Source organism: Temnothorax curvispinosus, unplaced genomic scaffold (genome assembly GCF_003070985.1).
Source record: "Temnothorax curvispinosus isolate PA1 unplaced genomic scaffold, ASM307098v1 QBEX01013556.1, whole genome shotgun sequence".
NCBI classification, from domain to species: Eukaryota; Metazoa; Arthropoda; class Insecta; order Hymenoptera; family Formicidae; genus Temnothorax; species Temnothorax curvispinosus.
The window spans coordinates 167,184-188,136 of NW_020223336.1; the positions used below are offsets into that span (position 1 = coordinate 167,184).

Below are 20,953 nucleotides of genomic sequence, written 5' to 3' on the forward strand. Positions count from 1 at the left end.
ATCACAAACGCAGATAAGCTTCTAAACAAAGATACCGGCAGATCATCGCGTATCTTTCTGCAGCAATTTTTTTTTTGTCACTCTTGGAAAGTCCCTTTGTACACGGTATGTTTTTGTATTTACGAAACTTGGCTGCGTCCGCTTCTTTCCCGGGATTCTTCGTCAGAAACGCGATGTAGAAAAGCGTCCGACAGGATTATGTCACATGGTCTAGCACGCCGGGCGTCCTCAAACGAGATTCGTTTTCGTGGTCCAGCGAGAATCGTGAAAGATCACAAATTGCTCGGACAATTTTCTATGGGGGATCGATCTTCCTTACTAAATGCCCGCTCCTAGAGACGTCGAATGGGATTACGTCGCGTGAAACGAAATGGATTCGCTCGACTTACACGCTGGAGGAAAGGTGTTTCTAAATAACGGGCGCTAAAAGCAATTTTATAAAAACAAGCCTAAAAAATTGTGACCGATTGATAACTTAAAATCTTAATAAAAGTTTTAGCTTCAAACAGTCATCGATCGACTAATGTCGAATGCAATTGAAAGAATCTTCTCTTATTGAATAGAAAATTGTTATTTTTTTAAATTAAGTATACATAGCAAAATTAAATTAGCGTTTACGTTTTTTTTTTCGTCGAAATGGTAGTCGCCATTGCGATTATCACGAGCTCGAGTTGCACGCCTTAATGGCGAAGGAAGGAGGAATCCGAATTCTTATCTGTCTCGAGTCTGCTATCGTCGTTATTGGAATATTAGCGCGCGACGTCATTGGCTCGGGAATATTTTCGCTCTGCGCCGCTTAATCCGATGAATAATCACGTGCTCGCACTTCGACCGATCCGAGCGCGGCGGCTACGATTGATAACCCGAATGAAGGCGAGCGTGACTCAATGTTGGGCGGAGCGTTACGATGCAATTCGTGTAAGTCGGTAGAATAATTGAAAAAACCGCAGATTGCACAAACGCATGGACTATGGAAGGTACATATTATAAAAATTAATAAAAAGAAAACTAAGAAAGATTAAGCGATCTGCATGCATTTGCTCGTGACAAACGTCATCTCTTGGGCAAGATCCCTTATCAAACGCCATTGCCGCAACTGCAATCGTGGAGAACCCGCCGGTTAATACTGACAATAAATTAATTCCAGATGACTTAAATCACCGAAAAACCTTCTGCCCGGAATTTTTCGTGGTCACGCAGAAGGTGGTGGCATTGCGCCGCGTCGCCACACCTCGGGTGAGGGAGCAAACAATTGTACAAATAGCGCCGTATTTCATGATAACACATGTACAAACAGCCTTACGTAAAGCTGGCAATTACGATAAAACTGGACGGGCGAGAAAAAACATGCGCGCCGCGCTCTTTTCGTGTACACAACGAGGGAGAGGGAGATGGCGAGAAGACACGTGGCTCTTGGGTCATCGCAAGCAACTTTGCGTAGCAACTGATTATGATTGTGGAGCGCCCGATAAAGTTCAGTATGAATAACGAGAAACTTTTAGAAAATCTATGTCACTGTATGCTAATAAAAATGCTTTATTTTACGAGAACGTCAACTTTGCGCCTCTTAAATTGGCAAAAAGAAAAGAAATAAATAATAGCTAAAACAGTAGTACATATGGTGTATTCTTCTGTTAAGATTCACCCTTATTACAGGTGCGGACTTCTTTTTATATATAAAAAACCTGTACTGGCGGAGATGACAAACTTTAACAAAGTTCTAGCAAATATTAAAGAAAACTTTATTTCTGTCACGTTTGAATCTTTATTATTCCGCGATTTATGCAATTTGTGCAAAAGGCGAAACAGCGAATTACCGTAATTTGCCGTAACGTAAAATAGAAAACGGCTTATACGATTAAACGCGACATAATCCGCGATCCGCCAAACAAGTTATTTCGGCGCCAATTAAGGCCTATCCATCAAAAATTTAATTAAATTCACATCGCACGTTACGAGCGCATGTGCAACGCAAATAGAAATTGCGCGTAAGCGCAAACGTGCTTGCCTCTGTGATTGTCACTGGGCTCTTGTTGAAACGCCCTACGGTAGGCCCTTTGTGAACATGTGTGCAGGGTTGCTTTCCCGCAGGTGCAATCCTGCAAGCCTAAATTAACATTCCTGCAACCGTCTCGGCGGAATTGTGTTTGGACGGAAGGTTGATTAATCATTATCATATCTTAGGTAAAGAGAGCGACGCGTGAATCATTGGCTCGTAAAATCGCGAACTAATCGAGTCGTAACAGTTAATACGTTTTCTTAATTTTTTCGACGCGATAAAAAATGTACAATGCACGTAGCATTGTAATATACAGCGTATATTAAACAGAAACTTGCTAGCATTTTTTTGACATTTATTTGTCTAGTAAATATCTAATTTTATGTCTAAATAGACTTATTTTATATCTAATCTTTTTACATTTGAATAACAAGTTAACAAGACGAGAAACATGTCAATGTATCTGGATTTAATATTATTTATAGTCGCCCGATGTTATTATTTCTGTGGACAGGGCGGTTGATACAAATTAAGCAAATTAAATTCGGGAATGACGGATGAATGCATGCAAACACAAGCGTAATTGAATTCTTGCAAGTACATTTTCCACCTGTATTTCTGTAGCGCATTTTCATCAAAAACTGATTAGCATCCCTCCGATCGACCAAGATTAACCCTCGAACCACCCTAGGAAACGGAGGTAGGTGCCCTCTGACGTAGAAAGGGAGAAATCTCTGCTGCTCGATTCGGTTTCCAGGCGGGGCATGCGCCGACTGTACGTCAGGCATCTGCCCTATCGATCGTGTGTGCGACAGGGGTAACAGGAGACTCCAGAAGATCGGTTCGGGGAAGAGCCCGGGCTGCACGACTCCCCGAGTCCCGTGGCCTCGTGTGAACGGGCCCTAACGCGCGCGTGTGTGCGTGTCGCGTGTATGTGGGGCTCCTGCGGCTAGGCAACCCAACTTACATGAGATTACGCCGAGCCAATAGCACGGCAGGAGCGCCCGTCAAAGGCATATCTCAATGTGTGGTATGAGCCGAGTCTCTAAAAGGGGATTAGAGCTCCTCGTATTCCAGAATATGCGGCCGCACACGCGCGCCTCGGCAGACACGTATCCACGTCGAATATACGCGCGAATACACGGACGTGCGTTTGCGTCTGCGTGTGTGGGCGTGTGCGCAAACGTAAACGCGTACGTAAGGGTGTGCGAGGCTCATCGAACACCGCGCAGGAAGTCTCCGCGAAAGAACGGATTCTCGAAGACGCGATCAAAGAAAAGAGCGAGGGGCCACACACATAGGTGAATAAACGGACGGATAAAATCGAGAGGGGGGGGGTGAGAAGATACGTTTCGCGAGATACGTCGAGCGCACTCGCGACCCGGTATGTTTTTGACAAGGAGCATTACGTGGATTTAAAGGACGCATTCGCGATTTGACATGTTGCACCGATCTGTTCGTGGATCCACGTGAATTTCAAGAATCAAAAGAACAGGAGCGCGCTTTAAAAAAATTATAGAATTTAAAGTTGCCGTCAAAAATCAATAAGGAATGTACGTTAATCGGAAGAAAGATATTGTATAATCTGAGATTGCGATTTACATGACAACAGGATTATGAATAATATTGTGTGCCATATTGAAAATCATTCTTTGTTATAAATTATTTGTTTTTTATTCTAAAACTAATTTCATCTTTATATGTTTATCAATGATAAAATTTCACATTTCACAATTATTAATTGTTTTCGATGTATCATGACAAAAATTGTCTAAAAGATCATGACAACAAGCGAGACGTCGAACTACAATAACATTTATCAATTGCCAATCAATCACGCCAGTTGATACGGCATTTCTGAAATCCAATTAGGAATGTCATTTCCGATTTACTGAACGGAACCTACTTTACGCTATTACGAGGAAGATTCGATCGTTCATTCGAGGCTTATCCCTTCCGCGTCGCGCCCGATGCGATAGCGGGAGAAAACTTTTCGCGGCGTTTCGCCGCGAACGAAAGTTTAACCGTCGAACGAAACTCCGACGATGAAATAGTGCAACGGTGTGGGGGGCTGGTTTTCAAAGTCGCCGTTGACTTTCACCGTCGCCAATTATACGAGTGCGGCGTTTTGCGGCGCTTTCGATTTTTGCCGTGTGGTCTGCGAAGTCGCGCGTCCGATACACCTTAATTTGAATAAATTTCCGAAGGAAAGTGCTCGCGGCTTTCCACCTCGGTCTAGCCCCTTTCCCACCCATCGCCCTCGAGCCTCATTCAACCACCTCCCTTCCAACTCTCTCCGCGGCGGCGGTGCCGTAAATCGCGAGTTCACTTTCCGCACTTTTCACCTAGTTGGCGCGCCGCCAGAACGACGGTAAAGGGGTGAGATGCCTGAAAAAAAGCTGCGAGGGGGAGGTGGAGATCGCGAGGAGGGAGAATACCGAGCCGTGGAACTTTACCTTACGGGGGTGCGAAACTTCCCCTTTAAGACGCAACGGCCCACAAACCGCCGCCGTCGGCGCCAGCGACATTTTACTACATTACTTCATGCTTATCCCCGGTATTACTTCGCTCGTCTCCACCGACTCTGTTTTTAACCAACTTCGCGAACAAATTGCCACGTTTTGCGGAATAAATCCAAGGTTTGTAACGTGAACAATTGTGGCGTGAAAGATTATAAGACAACGTGTATCAAAATTAATCCTTCAGGCATGTAGAACTCTCTTTATCACGATCTTATCTCAAATGCGAAAAATAATAATCGTCTTAAAGAGACGATTATTTAACTACTTTTTTTTAATGTCCTGTATAATGAGATATAATATTAATACTGTCAGTGCAATTAAAATTGTATTGCTGAAAAGCTTGATAAATATTATAAACAATACGTATATATAATAATATTTTTAATATAATAAAATAATATACATTTTACAACATATTAAAACAAATTGAAACATATACAATTACAGTTGCGCATGAATGATCAGTCGATGATCCATTTAAAGTGCTCTTCCCCCCTCTCTCTCTCTTTCTTGGGCACACATATAGCAAATATCAAAAATATCGAACGAATTCCGCACGTGCGGTCACGGGTGGCACGGGGGGAGATCATCCCGATGTCCAGTTCGTCTAGTGCCGGACCTGCGCGTTTCGCGTGGCAAGATCATACGGTGAAGACCCGGGATCCGATTGGGCCACCGGGTTTCGCCGGGGCGGGTTCTAAGCCGGTTTAGGGGCAGTTTGTGCGTGGAGCCACCCTCCCATACCACTCTGGCCATAGGGGATATGCGGCACTGCCGCGGTCGTACCGACCTACGGTCTTGTCACGTGCTGGACAAGACGCGATAGCTCCCTCGTCATACTCGGCACGTGCTGGACGCGTGCTGTCAGGTGACAGCGAAGATTTATGACGAACGGTGTACGAGAGACATTGGTCAATTTTCGTAATTATTAGGGTCGAAGGAAATTCTCTCATTGCTCGATGCACGAGAATGAGCGAGCCGGATTCCGCTTTTTCTCTGAATTATAAGTTCTTCAACGAGAACTCATCTTTAAAAATTTCGTAGTGTCTATGATATATATTGTACCGTTTATTTTTATTATTATATCTGCACGAGAGAGAGAGAGAGAGAGAGAGAGAGAGAGACGCGTAACATATTATATACATTTGTCATTGTAAAAAAGTTCTGCTAAATAGAAGACATACTATAAATAACTAATTCATTTCTCAATGAATTATACAATACATCATTCCTACATATATACGTCGATTTAATTTCATATGTATCTTCTAGCTGTGCATGTGACATGAAGTTGACACATCAGTCTTCGACTATATCTTGATTAATCCTTTACGAATCCACTTACCCTTGATCCCGAAATTCGTCCGTTAATTTCATTTCGCTTTGCTCAAACATTTGCAAACCACTCGGGACGCAGAGCACTCGAACGCACAAGTCCAGTGTCGTGTCCGCACGATGGACGAATCACGCGCGCGAAAACACACCACTACGTTTTGCCTCGCGGGTGGCGAGGAGGGAAACGGCGGATCGGGGGTTGGTTATGTGACACACGAGCCACCCCTGCGAATGGCCGAGCGGAGCCCGGCCGCCAAACAATCGATATATGCGTTCAAAATGGCCGCCAGGAACGCCACCCACCCTACTTCAAATCTCCCTTCGCCCCGTCCCACGTATACCCCTTGCCACCTCCTCCCCCCTTTCAGCCACAGTCCTCACCCCCGTCGAGCTCTCTACATCCCTCTCACGTATGCCCCCGAAGCTCTTTAACTTCGAAACCCAGCCACTGACTGCCAACCAGCCAATACTACCCTCATCGTCCCGCGAGGGTGTTTCGTTCTCTCTTTCTCTCTCTCCCCTTTTCTTTCCTCTCTTCAATTTATCCTCTTTATCCGTCTTTCGACTCCTTTCTTTTATCTTTCTTGCTTTTTCATTTCTCTCGATCCTCTTTTTTTTTCTCGGATATCTGTTCTGTTCGTCTCCAATGAATGAGCTTGGTTTCTACCCTCAAAAATGACGCCCTCGTAGATAGGTAAAGCCTGTAAAATTTATTGCCGCGCGCAAAGTGTTGCGACTATCGCGCAAGCCGTGCATGAATCGTGATGAAAAACGAGGGGCCAAGAAGCAGCCTGGGCCCGTAATCCAATTTGGATGCACGAGAGCGAGTTTAGATTCTTCGTCTTACCGATGTGCCTTGAGACTAGAAATATGCCCCTGTACGTTACATATAATTTCTTTGTTACATATTTTAACGAAATTGGAACCAGTGACTATCTCTAATTGTATAACGAAACGTTCCTTTTGTGAGTTTAATTTGGATGTTAATTGCGATATAATATAGCGAATGGTCGAGTGATTAAAAATGATAAGTGATAACGCACGTTAAAGAAACTTTTGGATTTGTTTTTTAGCGCTGGAGTATATATGGACTCCTCGAGGCGGAGGTCTCATCTGACGTACTTCAAGTTCCGAAGAAAATGGAAGGAGACGATAGAGCGGCGACGAAAAAGCGAGGCGGGAAAAGGAAGGAGGAAACTAGTGAGTTTATTAAAATATAATAGCGTTATCAGGACGGCCGCGAGAGAGTGAAGGGAAAGGCGTCAACTTTAAGAGGGAAGTTTTCTTAAGTGTTCTTAATTAGAAGGGACCTGTTGCTTCGGAAAAAACCAGGTCACGGCCGTAGACACGCCGACGACGACGACGACGACGCCCCTACCCTGCCCCCGTCTCATCTCCGCGACGCTCGCCACCCCCCGGCAACCCCCTGGCTCGCCCCGACGCCCCAGACTCGTAACAGTCATTATTTTCTTCTTATTCTTCTCGTTCGCGCTCCTTCTCACCTTTCTTCGTCATCGTCAATCTTCCCTTGTTCTTCTTACCCTCTTCTTCTCCTTCCCCTACTATACGCCATCTTCTCTTTTTCCGCATTTACTTCTTACCCTCGGGTACTACAATGCTCCATAGAATATTTAGCAGGTCGCACCTCTTGCTGAACGTAGTCGCTTTAAAAGAACGTCACCGCGACTGAGCGAGTACTCGAGCGTGGTAACGAACACGGTAATATTCACGTACCGGGTGCCCCGAGAATTCTCGTAACCGCGAACGGTTACTTCGATTCTGGAGCGATTGGTTGACGAATTCTGTTGATGCTCACCCCGAAGTTAAACCCTGTCGCGATCCTTCTTATTCTTTCCTTCCGATATACCCGTTTGAGTTTTCTAAAAATTGATATCCTCGGATCCCTCCTTGAATGATAGTCTATTTGATTTATTGAAGTAATCTGTTTACATTGTTTCGGTACATTTCACTCGAGTATTTTCTTGTTCGCGAGCTCTGGAATGTAGAATGCCGTAAATGATGATAGTACAGATATAATTTCACGAAAGACATAATAGATCTATGTTTGTAATTAATTAATATCTTTTAAGGGAAAGAATCAGGGTTAATACTATTACTTTCAGAGATGTGGCAACTGCTTTAAGCAGATATCAGATGCAACTTTTAATGTGTCAGGGGTTTAAACGTTCTATATTTCAGAAGAAAAATGTATAAACATTCTCAATGTAAAATGTAGTATTATCATACTATAGAGTGAAAAGCAAGAAATGTAAAACCGTCTAGCCAATCGTCGAATCTTACCAATTAGGTCGCTATAGTTTCCCCATAACGCATTTCAATAAAAATCGGCGCGCCCATTGTATCTTTTGCTTCAAGACTCTTGTTCGCGTCGAAGGACCTTGTAACGCGACACCGTCTCTTTTCTCGAGATCTAGATCTTCCGGCGAAGGAAAACGCCGCCCGAAATATCGACGACGAACAGTTACCACGTGCGGATGCGCGCATCTGTCGGCGCGGTTTCCGTTCCAGATCTAGACCGCGAGTATCGACGGCCGAAGGAGGAAAAAACGAGCGAGATGCAAATTCTTTTTTTCCCCGTGCCCTTGCCAACCCCCAGTAACTCGCACCGGTTACGTGTAACGGTTTTCGTTGCGGAAAAAAAACGCGAGGAGAAGAGAACGAGGGAAAGAGAGAGAAGATAAGAGTACAGGAGAAGGGCGGGCAAGGAAGGGTTGAAGGAAGAGGAACCTCCGTCAAATAAATTTGAATATCGATGCCCATTGAATCCGATCGAAGGGGTTCGGCAGAAGTCTCCTTTCACATTGCGAAAGGGTTGCAATTTGAATATTCTCGCCGGGGTAACTAGGACGTATCGTACGGGGTACCGGAGCGAGGGGGGAGGCACCCGGGACGGGCACGTAGCGACCTCCCCCTTGCTTTTTTCTCTATTTGTATACTTCGCGTAAGGCATTGTATCCGCGAGGAAAACCTAACACCCAGCCACCAGCCCCGAGGCCATTCTGTTCCATTATTAAAGTAATCAGCGTCATTGTGACGGGCGTTCGGTTTTGACTAATATAGAATATCGGCGGAGGGATCGAGTCCCGATCGGCAGGTAACCCCGTTCCGAGGTTAAATCAACTTCTCGCGAGAGAAACAGTTTCCACGACTCCGTACGCTTTGCTATCGCAACGGGAGATTGAAGATCGAAGTCTTTTCTCGTACGTTATCGCACCTCTCCGACGGTTGTATCTTCAGTAATATAATAAATATATAGAACTAACTATATTCCGTATAGTAAAATTAGTCGAGATGTGGAGAATATGCATTTTGGAATTAAAATTTTTCGTGAAAAAGTTTTGTAACGTGTAATTTTCATAATTAATAAATATGTTTTTGCAAAGTGACAATATTCAGTGGTCTCAAGTAGACGAACATTGTTGTAGTCACAATTAAATTTAATAAACTTGAAGCATGCAAATCCCATGACTAAATGTGAAATCAAATTCAAACCTTGATACCAGTCATTGAATAAGCTGACGACTTCGGACGGCAAACCGGCTTAACTTTTCATTTGCCGTTACGCAAAAATAACAGAGAACGCACAACGAAGAGGACGAAGGGGATATTAAAAATTACGACGGGCTGCGCATTTGTGAGCGCGGCCGGCGCCGCGCGGCGGCCGTCGGGGCCGGAATTAAAAGCGGCGAGAAAGCCGAGTGTCCTGAAGTACCCTCGACGCGATGCAGACTATCTCCAAATCGCGAGGCCCATCGAGTGCCCTCGAAGATAAAAATCAAATTCTATGCGTAGCGGCAGAGGTGCGAAGCCCGTGCATGCATGGGTGACCGCATTGTCGGTCCCGGTGACGTCTTAACTAAGTCCCACGTACGTACGTACGTACATGGGAAAGGGTCGCCCGTCACCTAGGCCAAGGCCCAGATACTCTATCGGTCAGAGATTGCGATTCCTCACATCTGCCGCGAGAATGGACGTCCACGGACGGAATTAGAACAGATCCTTGTCAGCGAACGGCTTTAATACAATTCAAACGTCACGTCAGAACGTACGAATGAAATGTAACATTGGCGAACCCTCAATGAAACTACATAATTGATACATTAATCACATACAAGTAAATGTAACATTTTATTTAAATGTAGCATTCCTAATCTTTTTCTATCACTCATTATGTAATTACTTAGGCAAGTTATTTGATGAAGGAATTATATTAATGCAAATTTCTAAAAATTTTACCGTACATGATAAGTGTACAATTGTTAACAGAAATTGATTTTTGATATTTTAAGAGAAAATTGAAATCTTAATGCGTATTAATAACATTAATCTCTTTTGATAACAACGTATCGAGTAAAAACAGTTTGGAAAAAGATTTATATAATTTAATTAATATGGTGAAATCTTTTATGAAAATTGAGCGGATAACAGGTAGAACATATAATTACTTTATTTTTGGTTATTCAGCATGGTATATTTTTTTCTATCGTATCATATAATATTTCAAAATATCCGGAAACTTTGAAATTATTTGTACACTTTATGTACTTTGCATACCTTCAATTATCTTGTTAGGAAATCGGGGGAATCCACTACCGCTATTCGGTCGATGATCGCAAAAGAGGAGTATCGAATCGTATTTTTTACGGCGGATAAATAGCTGTGGCGATTCGAGAGATCGATGTTTTGGACGAATCATTAATTATCGACACATGTATTCGGAGATGTGCGGATATGTCCGTATGAAAATCGCATTACGATAAGCAATAGTTGTCAGAATGACTGCCTCGGGGTTTATATAGGGCCTCTCTTCTTCCCTTCCTATTTCTTTCTCTCTCTCTTTCTTTTTCCGTATGGCTAAAAAAAACTTTCAGGTAGCTCGTTTCCAGTATATACGTACACGGGGGGGCCCCATCTGGGCCCCGTGTGTGTACACTTGCACGCATACACGCGTGGCGTTAATGTGAGCGTGCGTACGCGCTGGTATCAGGGTAGGAGACGCACATGGGACCCTATGGAATATGCATGCGTTTTGTATTCAGGAATATGTTAACCCTTTCGCTTAGTCTTTCGATTGGCGTCGCGGAGGCAACACCTCGACGATGGAGCGACGGTGTTCCAGACTGAGACTGTCGTATCTCTTCAGGTGAGATTTTACGTTCTCTACTTTCGGTCCGCGACAAACGTTACATTTTGCGTTACTCACGCGCGTTACTGTCTAGCGCGACATTACGAGATCGTTCGCGATGACGGAATATTCGCGTGTCTGAGATAACACCGACGAATTGTGTTACACGGGTTGACATTGAACTTTTCGTTCGTTTAACAAATTTTACAGATATTGAAGATATTGTTTAGGATAGTAATTGAAATATTTTTAATATTGAATTACGATAAACTACGAAAATATATAAAACCATAATTATGTGAATACAATGTCGTGGTCGTAAATCTTAATACAGTGTGTAACGGAATCTATATATATGTATATAAGTTGTGTCATATTTTTCAAATTTATCTTCTTGTGCAGTAAAGATTAAACATGATACGTTTAAAAAAATATATAATAGCTTTACATTCAATTAGTGGTTACATTTGTTTTATAAACAAAAGTTTTTCATCAACTAGTAATATTAGAATAATCTGTTAGATAAATTCTAGCGAGGAAATATGTTTATTCTCTTCCATAAGAAGAAATCAATTTGATTCGTTTGTTGTATCTCTGCAAATGTTTATATATTGACACGCCAGGAAGTGCTTTCAGCAATAGCTTTCAGCAATGGCGAGTATGCGCGCGATACGCGTCACGAAAGATGGAAGTAATGCAAAAGTAATATCACGCTCGGAGAGCATCGCGCATGTATAATAGCTGCCTTAAAAATATACGTCCATCGACGCGAAATGGCGCGGTAAAACCTCTCATTGAATTACCGGTCGTTAAGCAATACTCGAATTCTTGCGCTGCGATAAACCGCTTTATTTGGACTCGATGCAAATAAAATTATCGTGAGCTTTGCCTCGTAAAAAGGATGCAATTGCAATGATATCAAACATTCTGAAGTTTCCGGCTGAATCGTTCGACATTAATACAATTACGATGTCGCTAATAAAATGCAATTTTAAATGAGATCCTTAAGATATTCCTCGTTTGCATTTGCCTCGATGTATAAACTAATTTAATGAATGATTAAATATATTGAATGATTTAACGAATAATTAAGTATTAGTATATATATATATATATATATTGAAAAGATGTGTCTTATATTTCTTTAATACTTTTTAAATGTATTTCCTATATCTTAATAACACTAAATTCTGTTTCAATTTGCTCTAAAACATTTAAAATATTAATATTTGTCAAATTTGAATACCTCAGCTTTCAAAAAATCAATTTTACTTGAGGCACTTTAGTTCGATTTTCTGATCCGAAAATGCGACATGGAGCCATTTTGTAAAGATTACCCTTCATCTAAGCTTCGACGGCCATCTCTGCACCCCCGCGGGCGCCATCCCCGAGGTCATATTCCGTCCAATTGCTTCGAACTGGCGTGGTTTGTCGACTTCTCCCCCAGACTTCCTGCTGGCAGGCAGTTGACCGCTGGTCAGTTCTCGCTTGACCGTGAATAATTCGATTGTCGACGATAGTGAAAAACCTTTAGACGTAAACCGGACATGCGCGAAATTCAATCAGACGTTAAACAAGCTGTTCAGTAAGCCTTTCACCACCTACGGCGTTCGATTTGTTACGATTTTCTTTTAATATTTGTTAATAACCATCTTGAAAACTAATGCAAAGAAAATAGATATTATTGATGGTGCATTTAGTACACCATCGATAATACTTAAGTGGAATATTGATGAAGATTGATGATATTTTAAAGGAGATTGCTTTTAAAAAATTGAACTTACAATAACCATATACACGAATATATTAATACTGCAATACTCTTCAGCTGCTATAATGTTCATTTGTCTTACGTAAACTTCATGTTGTCACCGGTTCTTTTGCGTCACGCTTATCTTTTCCATTATTCATTATGAATGTCGGTGAATTAGCCACGGTGACGCACCTAATATTTAAATTACGCAACAGACTGTCACCCAATTGAAGATTCCGACGCCGCAGCGACTGTTGTTTGACAAGCTACGGTTTGCTCGGCTACGAATCACGTGGCTCGCATAAAACTCGAAAGAGTCCCCCTTTCCCAAGTAAACTTGCCGAATGCTCCGGGCGAATATTAATTTTCGCGGGCTCGAGACGGGACGGTAGGTGCTAATAAACGATTAAACATCGGCCCGCCGATAAATCACTCGCGGAATATGGTGTCGGGCGTGTGCCGTGAAAAGGAGTGACCGAGCATTATCGTATTGGCTTGAGTCCAGGTCAACCTGGACGAAGGGAGAGAGACAAGCGCGAGTAGGAAAAGAGAGGGAATCTGGTTGGCGGTTGAATTTCCGGTTTTGCGTCCCTCGGCCACTCCGGGGGTCATTCGAGCCCCCTGACCCAGGTCGAGGGTCAGCCCAAACAACCTTTCCTCGGGGTCAGCCCACCGCGCATTACGATTCTGATTTACGGCCTACGTTTCCACGCTCGATCTACGCGGACCGCCGAGAGTCGATGACCAGAAAGTGACCAAATTGAAGTGACGCGGTAAGACAGCGTTCAATTAATCTCGATTGTACCTCGCTCGATCGTCATAACGATGAATGTTCTGTAATGGGCATATGATGCATATAATAATTTCTATTCGGTATACTCTTTACGAAACAAAGGATAATATATTAGAAAAATTACATAAATTAAAGTTTGAAGGATGGATTTCATTTTCATTTTAAATTAGATATTTGGACAGTAAGAAACATAAATATATCCAGAACATGTAAAGAACATTAATCAAGAATCTTAACATTTTGCGAAAACCAAAGCTCTACCGTGATTAATTATATATTAATATCATCAAAAGCTAATTAAGTCAACACATGATGCGCCAGTATGCAAGAAGCAGGCAATTAGCGATGAACACTGGCATACACCGATGAAATCTTACGAGAGAGTGAGATGTAAGAGAAACATGTAAGAGCCGTTCTAAAAGAGATTACTAGAATTCGTTGTCGGCTTCGGAAGAAGCCCCGACGCGAATTCCCCTGGCGAGCTGAGGGGCGGGAAGACGAGCGAGAACTAGCGAGCGGTTTAGAGCAACGACGAAGATTTCTAAGAAGTGATGCCAAACACAAATTGGCGCAAATTGGCGGCGGTTTCCGCGCAGGACGCACAACGCAACTGCATAAGACGCTAAGCCACCGGCAAGCAATTGCAAAGTCTCGCTAAATCGAGCCGTACCGGAGTTTAGATGTGAAGGCCGAAAGAGGATGGGGAGAGAAATAGAATAGACAGAAGGTAGAGCCGTAGAAGGCAGCTTCGGCGAAACAGGACAGACAGGAGGAAGAGGAGGGCGAAGGACGAGAAGAGGAGAGACGGGTGAGAGAGAGAGAGGCAGAGAAGAGATCGTTAGGCGTCTTACGTCTTGCATCCTGCCAGGACGACGGAGGCTTTATCGTGCACCGTTGCACGTACAGCATGCCCCTTCTGCTCCTCCGGTACATGTACGTGCGAGAACGTACAGTAGGGTGGTTTTGGCAGGGCCATCCTCCCGCGTTTCGACCCCGAAAACCACCCCCTCGCGAGTAGCGAGGGTCACAAGCCGGCGTTGCATCGGTTCAAGGCGTCCTCCGCCCCGACAACATGGCGCTGATCCATGTCTCGTGTTATATATTTGTGTATCAAGAATTGCCTAACGTTACACATACATATCAAATAGCGACTTGTAAAAATGTCAATTGACGTTGAAATCTACGAAAAGAAATTTTGTGCATAGATATTTTTTATAGGTGAACTTATTGTTTGTAGATTCAAGAGAATTACGCGGTAGTAAATATAATATTCGCAAAATTCAAAGTATTTCCAAATAATTAGGCATGAAGGATAATTCTCATTGACTATAATATTGATTATAAAGGCACGCGTGATTATTCTCTGCTTGATTGTTCTGTCTCAGATTGTCTCGGAGTTGCTATCGGCTGTGGCTTTTTCCGAGAATCGCGTAAGGAGCGGAAATTAGAGAAACTTCCGAGAGATCGAGTGGTTCGAGCACTTCCCTAGGTACTTCCCCGGCGTGCAAGTTCGAAACTGCTTCGTTGGGTATTCCTTATTGACTGGCAGGCAGTGGGAACAGGACATCTTGTGGCACGCCAGAGGGGGGTATTGCTTAGGTAACTTCAAATTAATTTCAAACGCAGTTTGAAACAATACCTAGTACCGATGTAAGTCGCGCGTCGCGTACTACGATAAACAGTTTTTATTAGGAAGTTCAAGTACCGGAAAAGCAAATTCGTCTTATTGTCACAATGCCACAAAATCAACATTTTGGAATTTGTCTGTCAAAAACGCGAAACGCGTTTGTGATTTTGTTGAATTCCGTTAATTTCTACGTAAAGTATAATTGATCATTACAAAATCTTCCGTGTTTAAGAAAACGAATGGAGTTATTGTCCTAATTCCTTGATAACAAATATTTCATGTATCTACTGAAGAGTTGAAATTTCCTTAATGAAAATTCTGCATCGTGCAAAGGATTAACGTGCGTGCGAAGGTATTAATTGCATCCATAGTGAGCACCGTTTGGCGAAATACGAGAGCGCGATGTTAATGGAATTCGACCCGGACGAGGTGGTTTCGAGATTCTATCTACTAGAACAGGGAGAAAGGCAAGGAAGTTCGAACCGCTGCGCAAGAGCGAGAGAGATAGAGAGGGGGGGAGGGAGCGAGGGAGAGAGAGAGAGAGAGAGAGAGAGCTCATGTAATTACGACGTGAAGACTCAGTGAGGCTGCTGCAGTTTCGTACTTTGGTAAGGACGCTCCCGTGCCGGCAAGTGCAGGCACTCGTGCAGCCTGAGGACACGAAACATCCTTTCTGAAGGTGCCTCCGGGTCTCGTTGAGTATAGGATCTCCTCTATTCCACGAAATACTCTTGCACACTTAATCGTGTCGCATCTTGTTCGCCGATACTCGTGGATGCGCGCGCAAAATCCGGTGTACTGATGTAAAAGTTCGTGTTAGTTCTTGGAGAATTAAACTAGCCCGAAGTCTTCTCGTACTGATGCGTCTCTGCCATGTCTCTCGAAGAAACGTTTAATAAGAAGGACATGTAGCAGCGGTACTGATATTCACGTATAGTGAAACGCGAAATTTTATTCTCGTTTCACAGTTAGCTAGATTAAGAGGGGCAAAAAATTGTCGTGATTAAACCAAACACGGTGAAGGTAATTAAGATAATCATGTAAACAGATAATTGCATGATTACTAATTTGTTTTAAAAAGTCTGAAACAATTTCGTGCCTGAGTATTTATAAAATTAATTCCATTAAGATAGAAAGATGGGATTGTATTTTATCCAAAATGCTTATCACGAATGTTATTAAATTATATCATCATAGAGGTAAATTTATATATGTGTCATAATTATTAGATCATAATTTTGTAATAAAAATCTACATCCTGAAAATGAGATTGAGATCTAGCTATCTATAAACTGCTGATAGAAATAATTCATTCACATAAACCTCCAAAAGTCATCTCAACTCAATTAACTCTTAAATCGATGTTGCCCCGATATCAAAATTTAATCTCAACAGAATCTATAATAGGTATAAATCTCACGGTAAATGCAGCGATTTTAAATTTGTGATTATCATAATTATATTTTCAGCTTTCTCGCTCGTCACAATTTCTAATGCCGCTTCCATTACTGCTATTTCTACTGCGATCATACTACCAGTCGACAATACTGACGTCGGGATTTCGCGCAGTGATGCGATGTCGCGAGAACATCGAGGAAACTCGACGCGTAATGCGTTATTCACGCGCGGCACCCGGCGTCGTCATTTATTAACAATTTGTTACGCTCGCGCGACGCATGCGAGCCCGATAACGGATTCCGCGCGCGTTTCGAGGGCATCGCGATACGAAACATTATCACGCGGTCGGTCGGTCGAACCGTCCTGACGTTCGATGATGACGAACGACTTCAAAGGCGGAGGAACCGACGATTTCCGCTCGAGGGACGTCGAATCTCCTCTCCCCCGTTCTCTCTCCACCCCTTCCCCCCCGTCTCACTACCCTCCGCGACTGGGAATCCATGTGCATAGGAGATCCCGTAGGATCAGGGTCTCTGGCCGTCTTAACCGGCAACACGATGGATCCCCTCTTTGGCAAGCCCAGAAGGTTACCATGACGACCAACACGTGACGTAACCACCCACCGCTGTGCCCGCTGAAACAAATGAAGGCACGTCCTTCTACCACCCCCGCAGCCCCTGGCTATTGCCGCCGCCACCGCCTGGTCTTTCTCCTCTTACACCTTCTGCCACCATACCCGCGCTCCTTCTTCCTCTCTTTTCTCCCTCCTCCCTCTCTCTCTCTCTCTCTTTCTCTATTCCTGTGCTTCCACCTTCCGCAAGAGAATGTGTGGTGTAGGACGACATGTGGTGGCGAAGAGAGTGCGGAAAGGAACGTAGAGAACAAACGCTGTTAGGCAAAATTGAAAGGATCGCGACCTGAAAGATATCTGATCTCATCCGCGGATATCGTAAATGGAAAGAATTAGTCTATGTCCCGATCGATATAGGTTTTTGAAACTATGTAATGAATGTGTGTACGATGTTCCAGATTTTTATGACAAAATAGTATAGGAGATAGCATTTTTCACTGCATTAATGATTTATCTGAAGATTTTATATAATAAATTATAAAAGATACGTTGCTCACGTAATATGTGAAAAACGTAATTGCTATTAATGTGAAGAAAGCATTAACAGCATTAACTGCATTAACAGACATGACCCACGAAATCTTTGAGCAATAATTTTTCTTTATATTTGCATTTTTTTTCTCAAACGTCCTATAATATTCGGCGAGTGAAATGTGTCGAAAAGTTGAACCTTAGATATAATGTAAAATCGTGTCTATCATTTCTTTCGATATATCCGTGAGAACACACTGTCCCATTCCTCTTTGATTTTGTTCTGCCTTTTCTGATTTCACCCGGGTACACCATCGCCATTTTCCCGACGCGACGGAGAGGATTCGATTCCGTACTCCCAACACGCCCAGATTTTTACGAAGTCTTTTTACCGATTTTACCATTCCCTCTGTCTTTATCCTCCTACCCTCTTCCCACTTACCAGCCTCTTTCTGCAATCCGTCGGATCCAGGACGTTATCCTTCGACGGGAATACATAACGAGAGGACGCGCGAAAAGACAAACTTCGAATCAGGGTGCCTGAAGGGACGGAAGTCTTCGGGCCGAAGGGCAAAAGGGCGGAAAAATATTCCGGAATCTTCCGCCGAATCTACCAGCATCCACTGGTTTCAAATGATTTCCTCTCTGTCCATCTTTTTATCATCGACAGGCGCGATTCCTTAAAAGAAATTTGTCGCAAATTCTTGCAACATGACTGTCACGAAAGGAGATAAAAGAGTGTGCGTGCCTCTTGAATTTTAGACAGAAAATAGAAATATCGCCGTTATCAAATACGATTTTATGTAAGATTTGTTGTTAATTTTGTCTTAAAAATTTTGTTTTCTTGCTGTATTATATACTAATTCTCTGAAAATATTTAAAAAAGCACAGATAAAATGATATATGCTTTTATATATATCAAAAATATGATGACGGTGATAAAACTTCTGGTTACAATATCATGTAAATCCTGTTTTTATACTAATTAAGAGATCACTCTGTTTTAAATAATTATTATTAATTACAGTATGAACTACGGCAACATTAAAATAAATATATAAAATTATAATCTCCTAATATATTTTAAACGAAGTATAAATGATATATATTCTATCGACATGCATGAGGTACTTCGGGAAAAATTCTGGCAGGGTTCAGCCTGCAGAAGCGTACAAACAGGGATAACTCGAGGCCGAGAAAAAGGGAGCAGAATTTCCGTATTAGCAGCCGTCTTTGATGAAATTCGCCCTTCGATTTCTTCCAGCCCATCGCTCTCCCCGCCTCGCGTGCACGCTCATATGCGTGCGCGGCCTTTTATTCTTCTTTCTTCTTGAAGCAATATGACGCGTCGGAGGAACGTCTTGGCGCCGCGTGCACGTGACACGCTCGAATACGCGCGATTTCCTTTCCCTCGGGGGTCAATTTTCCTCGCGAGCTACATCAAGAATCGCACGATCCCACGAGCTTGGAATTCCGTTCGCGTCTGATGTAAAACCAACAAGAGAACTAATCCTTGATAATAAAAAACGATCCGTGACTTTATAATTGTCTATCGAGGAAAAAGTTCATTCGGAAGGCTTTTATTTCAGCCAATTCTTCTCGTCGATTTTAGGAAAAAGAGAATTATTTATGCTGAATTCGAATGAGAAATGTATTTTTAATAATAGTTATTGACAGTAATATAATTGTTTCAATATTAATGGAATATTAATGAAGTCTTAATAATGGAGTAAAATGTAATCTCTTCTCAATGATATTAGATTTAATTTGTCATTTAATATTCATGTAATATAATAAGAGAACAATTATCGTCTAGATCATAATATTATAGAGAGCAGAGTATATAAATATAACTTTAGTATATCAGAATTTTCAAAATATATCTTTATTTCGTAACAAAGTTAAACTTGACACTTGATTCTTTTTATGTAAATACCGTTTATTTGAGATAATACTATCTCACGAAACAAAGATATTATTCTCTTTTTCCAGCTCTTTTCCTTTGAGTCTTTTACCTGCATATTAATAATTTGTAATAAGATATACTCATATTAGTATGAATCACGTTAATTATTATAAATTAAAATTAGCCTATATACGGTCGTGCTTTATGATACTCTTGAAATTTATTAGATCCACGACTGTAAATAATAGGCTATTGAAATCAACATTTAATTTTGTTAATAATGTTGTGTCACAACATTTAATTGACCTTCGAACCTATCAATAAATACTAATTAATCAAAAAATAATTGATTTTAAAGCCAAAATATAAACGATCGACGGGGACTCACGAGAGTGAGATTCAAGAGAAATAAAGGGCACCGATCGTTTATCCCGGGTGTTACGAGTCGAACCATTATCCCTTCAGATTGGTTATTTTCCGTAAATACCATTTTGAAAAGCCAATAATGCTGTTCCCCATTGTACTGGCTTCGTTCCTTTGGTGACATGTTTTTCCTTCTCGCTCCTGCTCGCGCGTGATTTTCGCGATCGCCACGTTCGCTCGTCCTTCTCTCTACGGGGTGCCCCGACAACACAAACCGACAAAAGTAATCCCGAAAACGGCACAGGTGATGCAGCTTCCAGTGGGAAAAAAAGTGGGTCCGGAACTTACTGTGGAAAATGCGTCGCGAGGGGAACCCCAATTCAGATAACGGGTTAACCCCTGTCACTTTCGAAGGACTGAAGGGAAAAGAGAGAGATAGAAAGAGAAAAGGAGAGAGAAAGAGGAGGAGGAGGAGAAGATATCCGATCATATACCTGCAGTTTATTGCGCGTATCGGGAAATCTGAAGAGGAAGATAGAGACAGGGGTAGATAGAATGTGCGTAGGCCAATTTTCGAGTGGTGCCGCTGAGGGTCCTACACGCACATGAGTTAGAAAAAAGGGGCATAGCTCCTGCTGTCGAACGAATCAGGAAGTCACACTTTACAAATACCTGCGATGTCTCGCGTAAACTATCGCTTTCAAGACTGAAGGTATTAGAAGAAGCGGAGTAGAAACAAATGATCTAAACAAAAATATGAAGCACAAAAGTGTGAGGAAAGTCAACGACAAATCACAATTAGTTGTAGATGGAAATGCATTACATTAAGCGCTTCTATATTATTGCTAAATATTTCAATTATAAATTGAGCGACGTATTAGTTAGAGCTTGAAGACCAATTTTGCCACTTTTTCGAAGAGCGGCATATTCGATCACTCATTTAAATGTTTAAACTTCATTTGCTGAGGCTTCAACGTCAAGTTACAAGTCGACGTATCGCGGAAAGTTT

At 42.3% G+C, this 20,953-nt stretch overlaps 1 protein-coding gene across 1 annotated transcript in view; it reads left to right on the top strand.

The window, feature by feature from the left end:
* The first annotated feature begins 6,935 nt into the window (after positions 1 to 6,935).
* The window catches only part of LOC112463684, a 43,965-nt gene continuing 29,947 nt past the window's right edge, over positions 6,936 to 20,953 (top strand). The window contains exon 1 of the mRNA XM_025030192.1: positions 6,936 to 7,056. Coding sequence (XP_024885960.1) covers positions 6,943 to 7,056 — 114 coding nt within the window. The 5' untranslated portion in view covers positions 6,936 to 6,942. The remainder of the gene's footprint in view (positions 7,057 to 20,953) is intronic.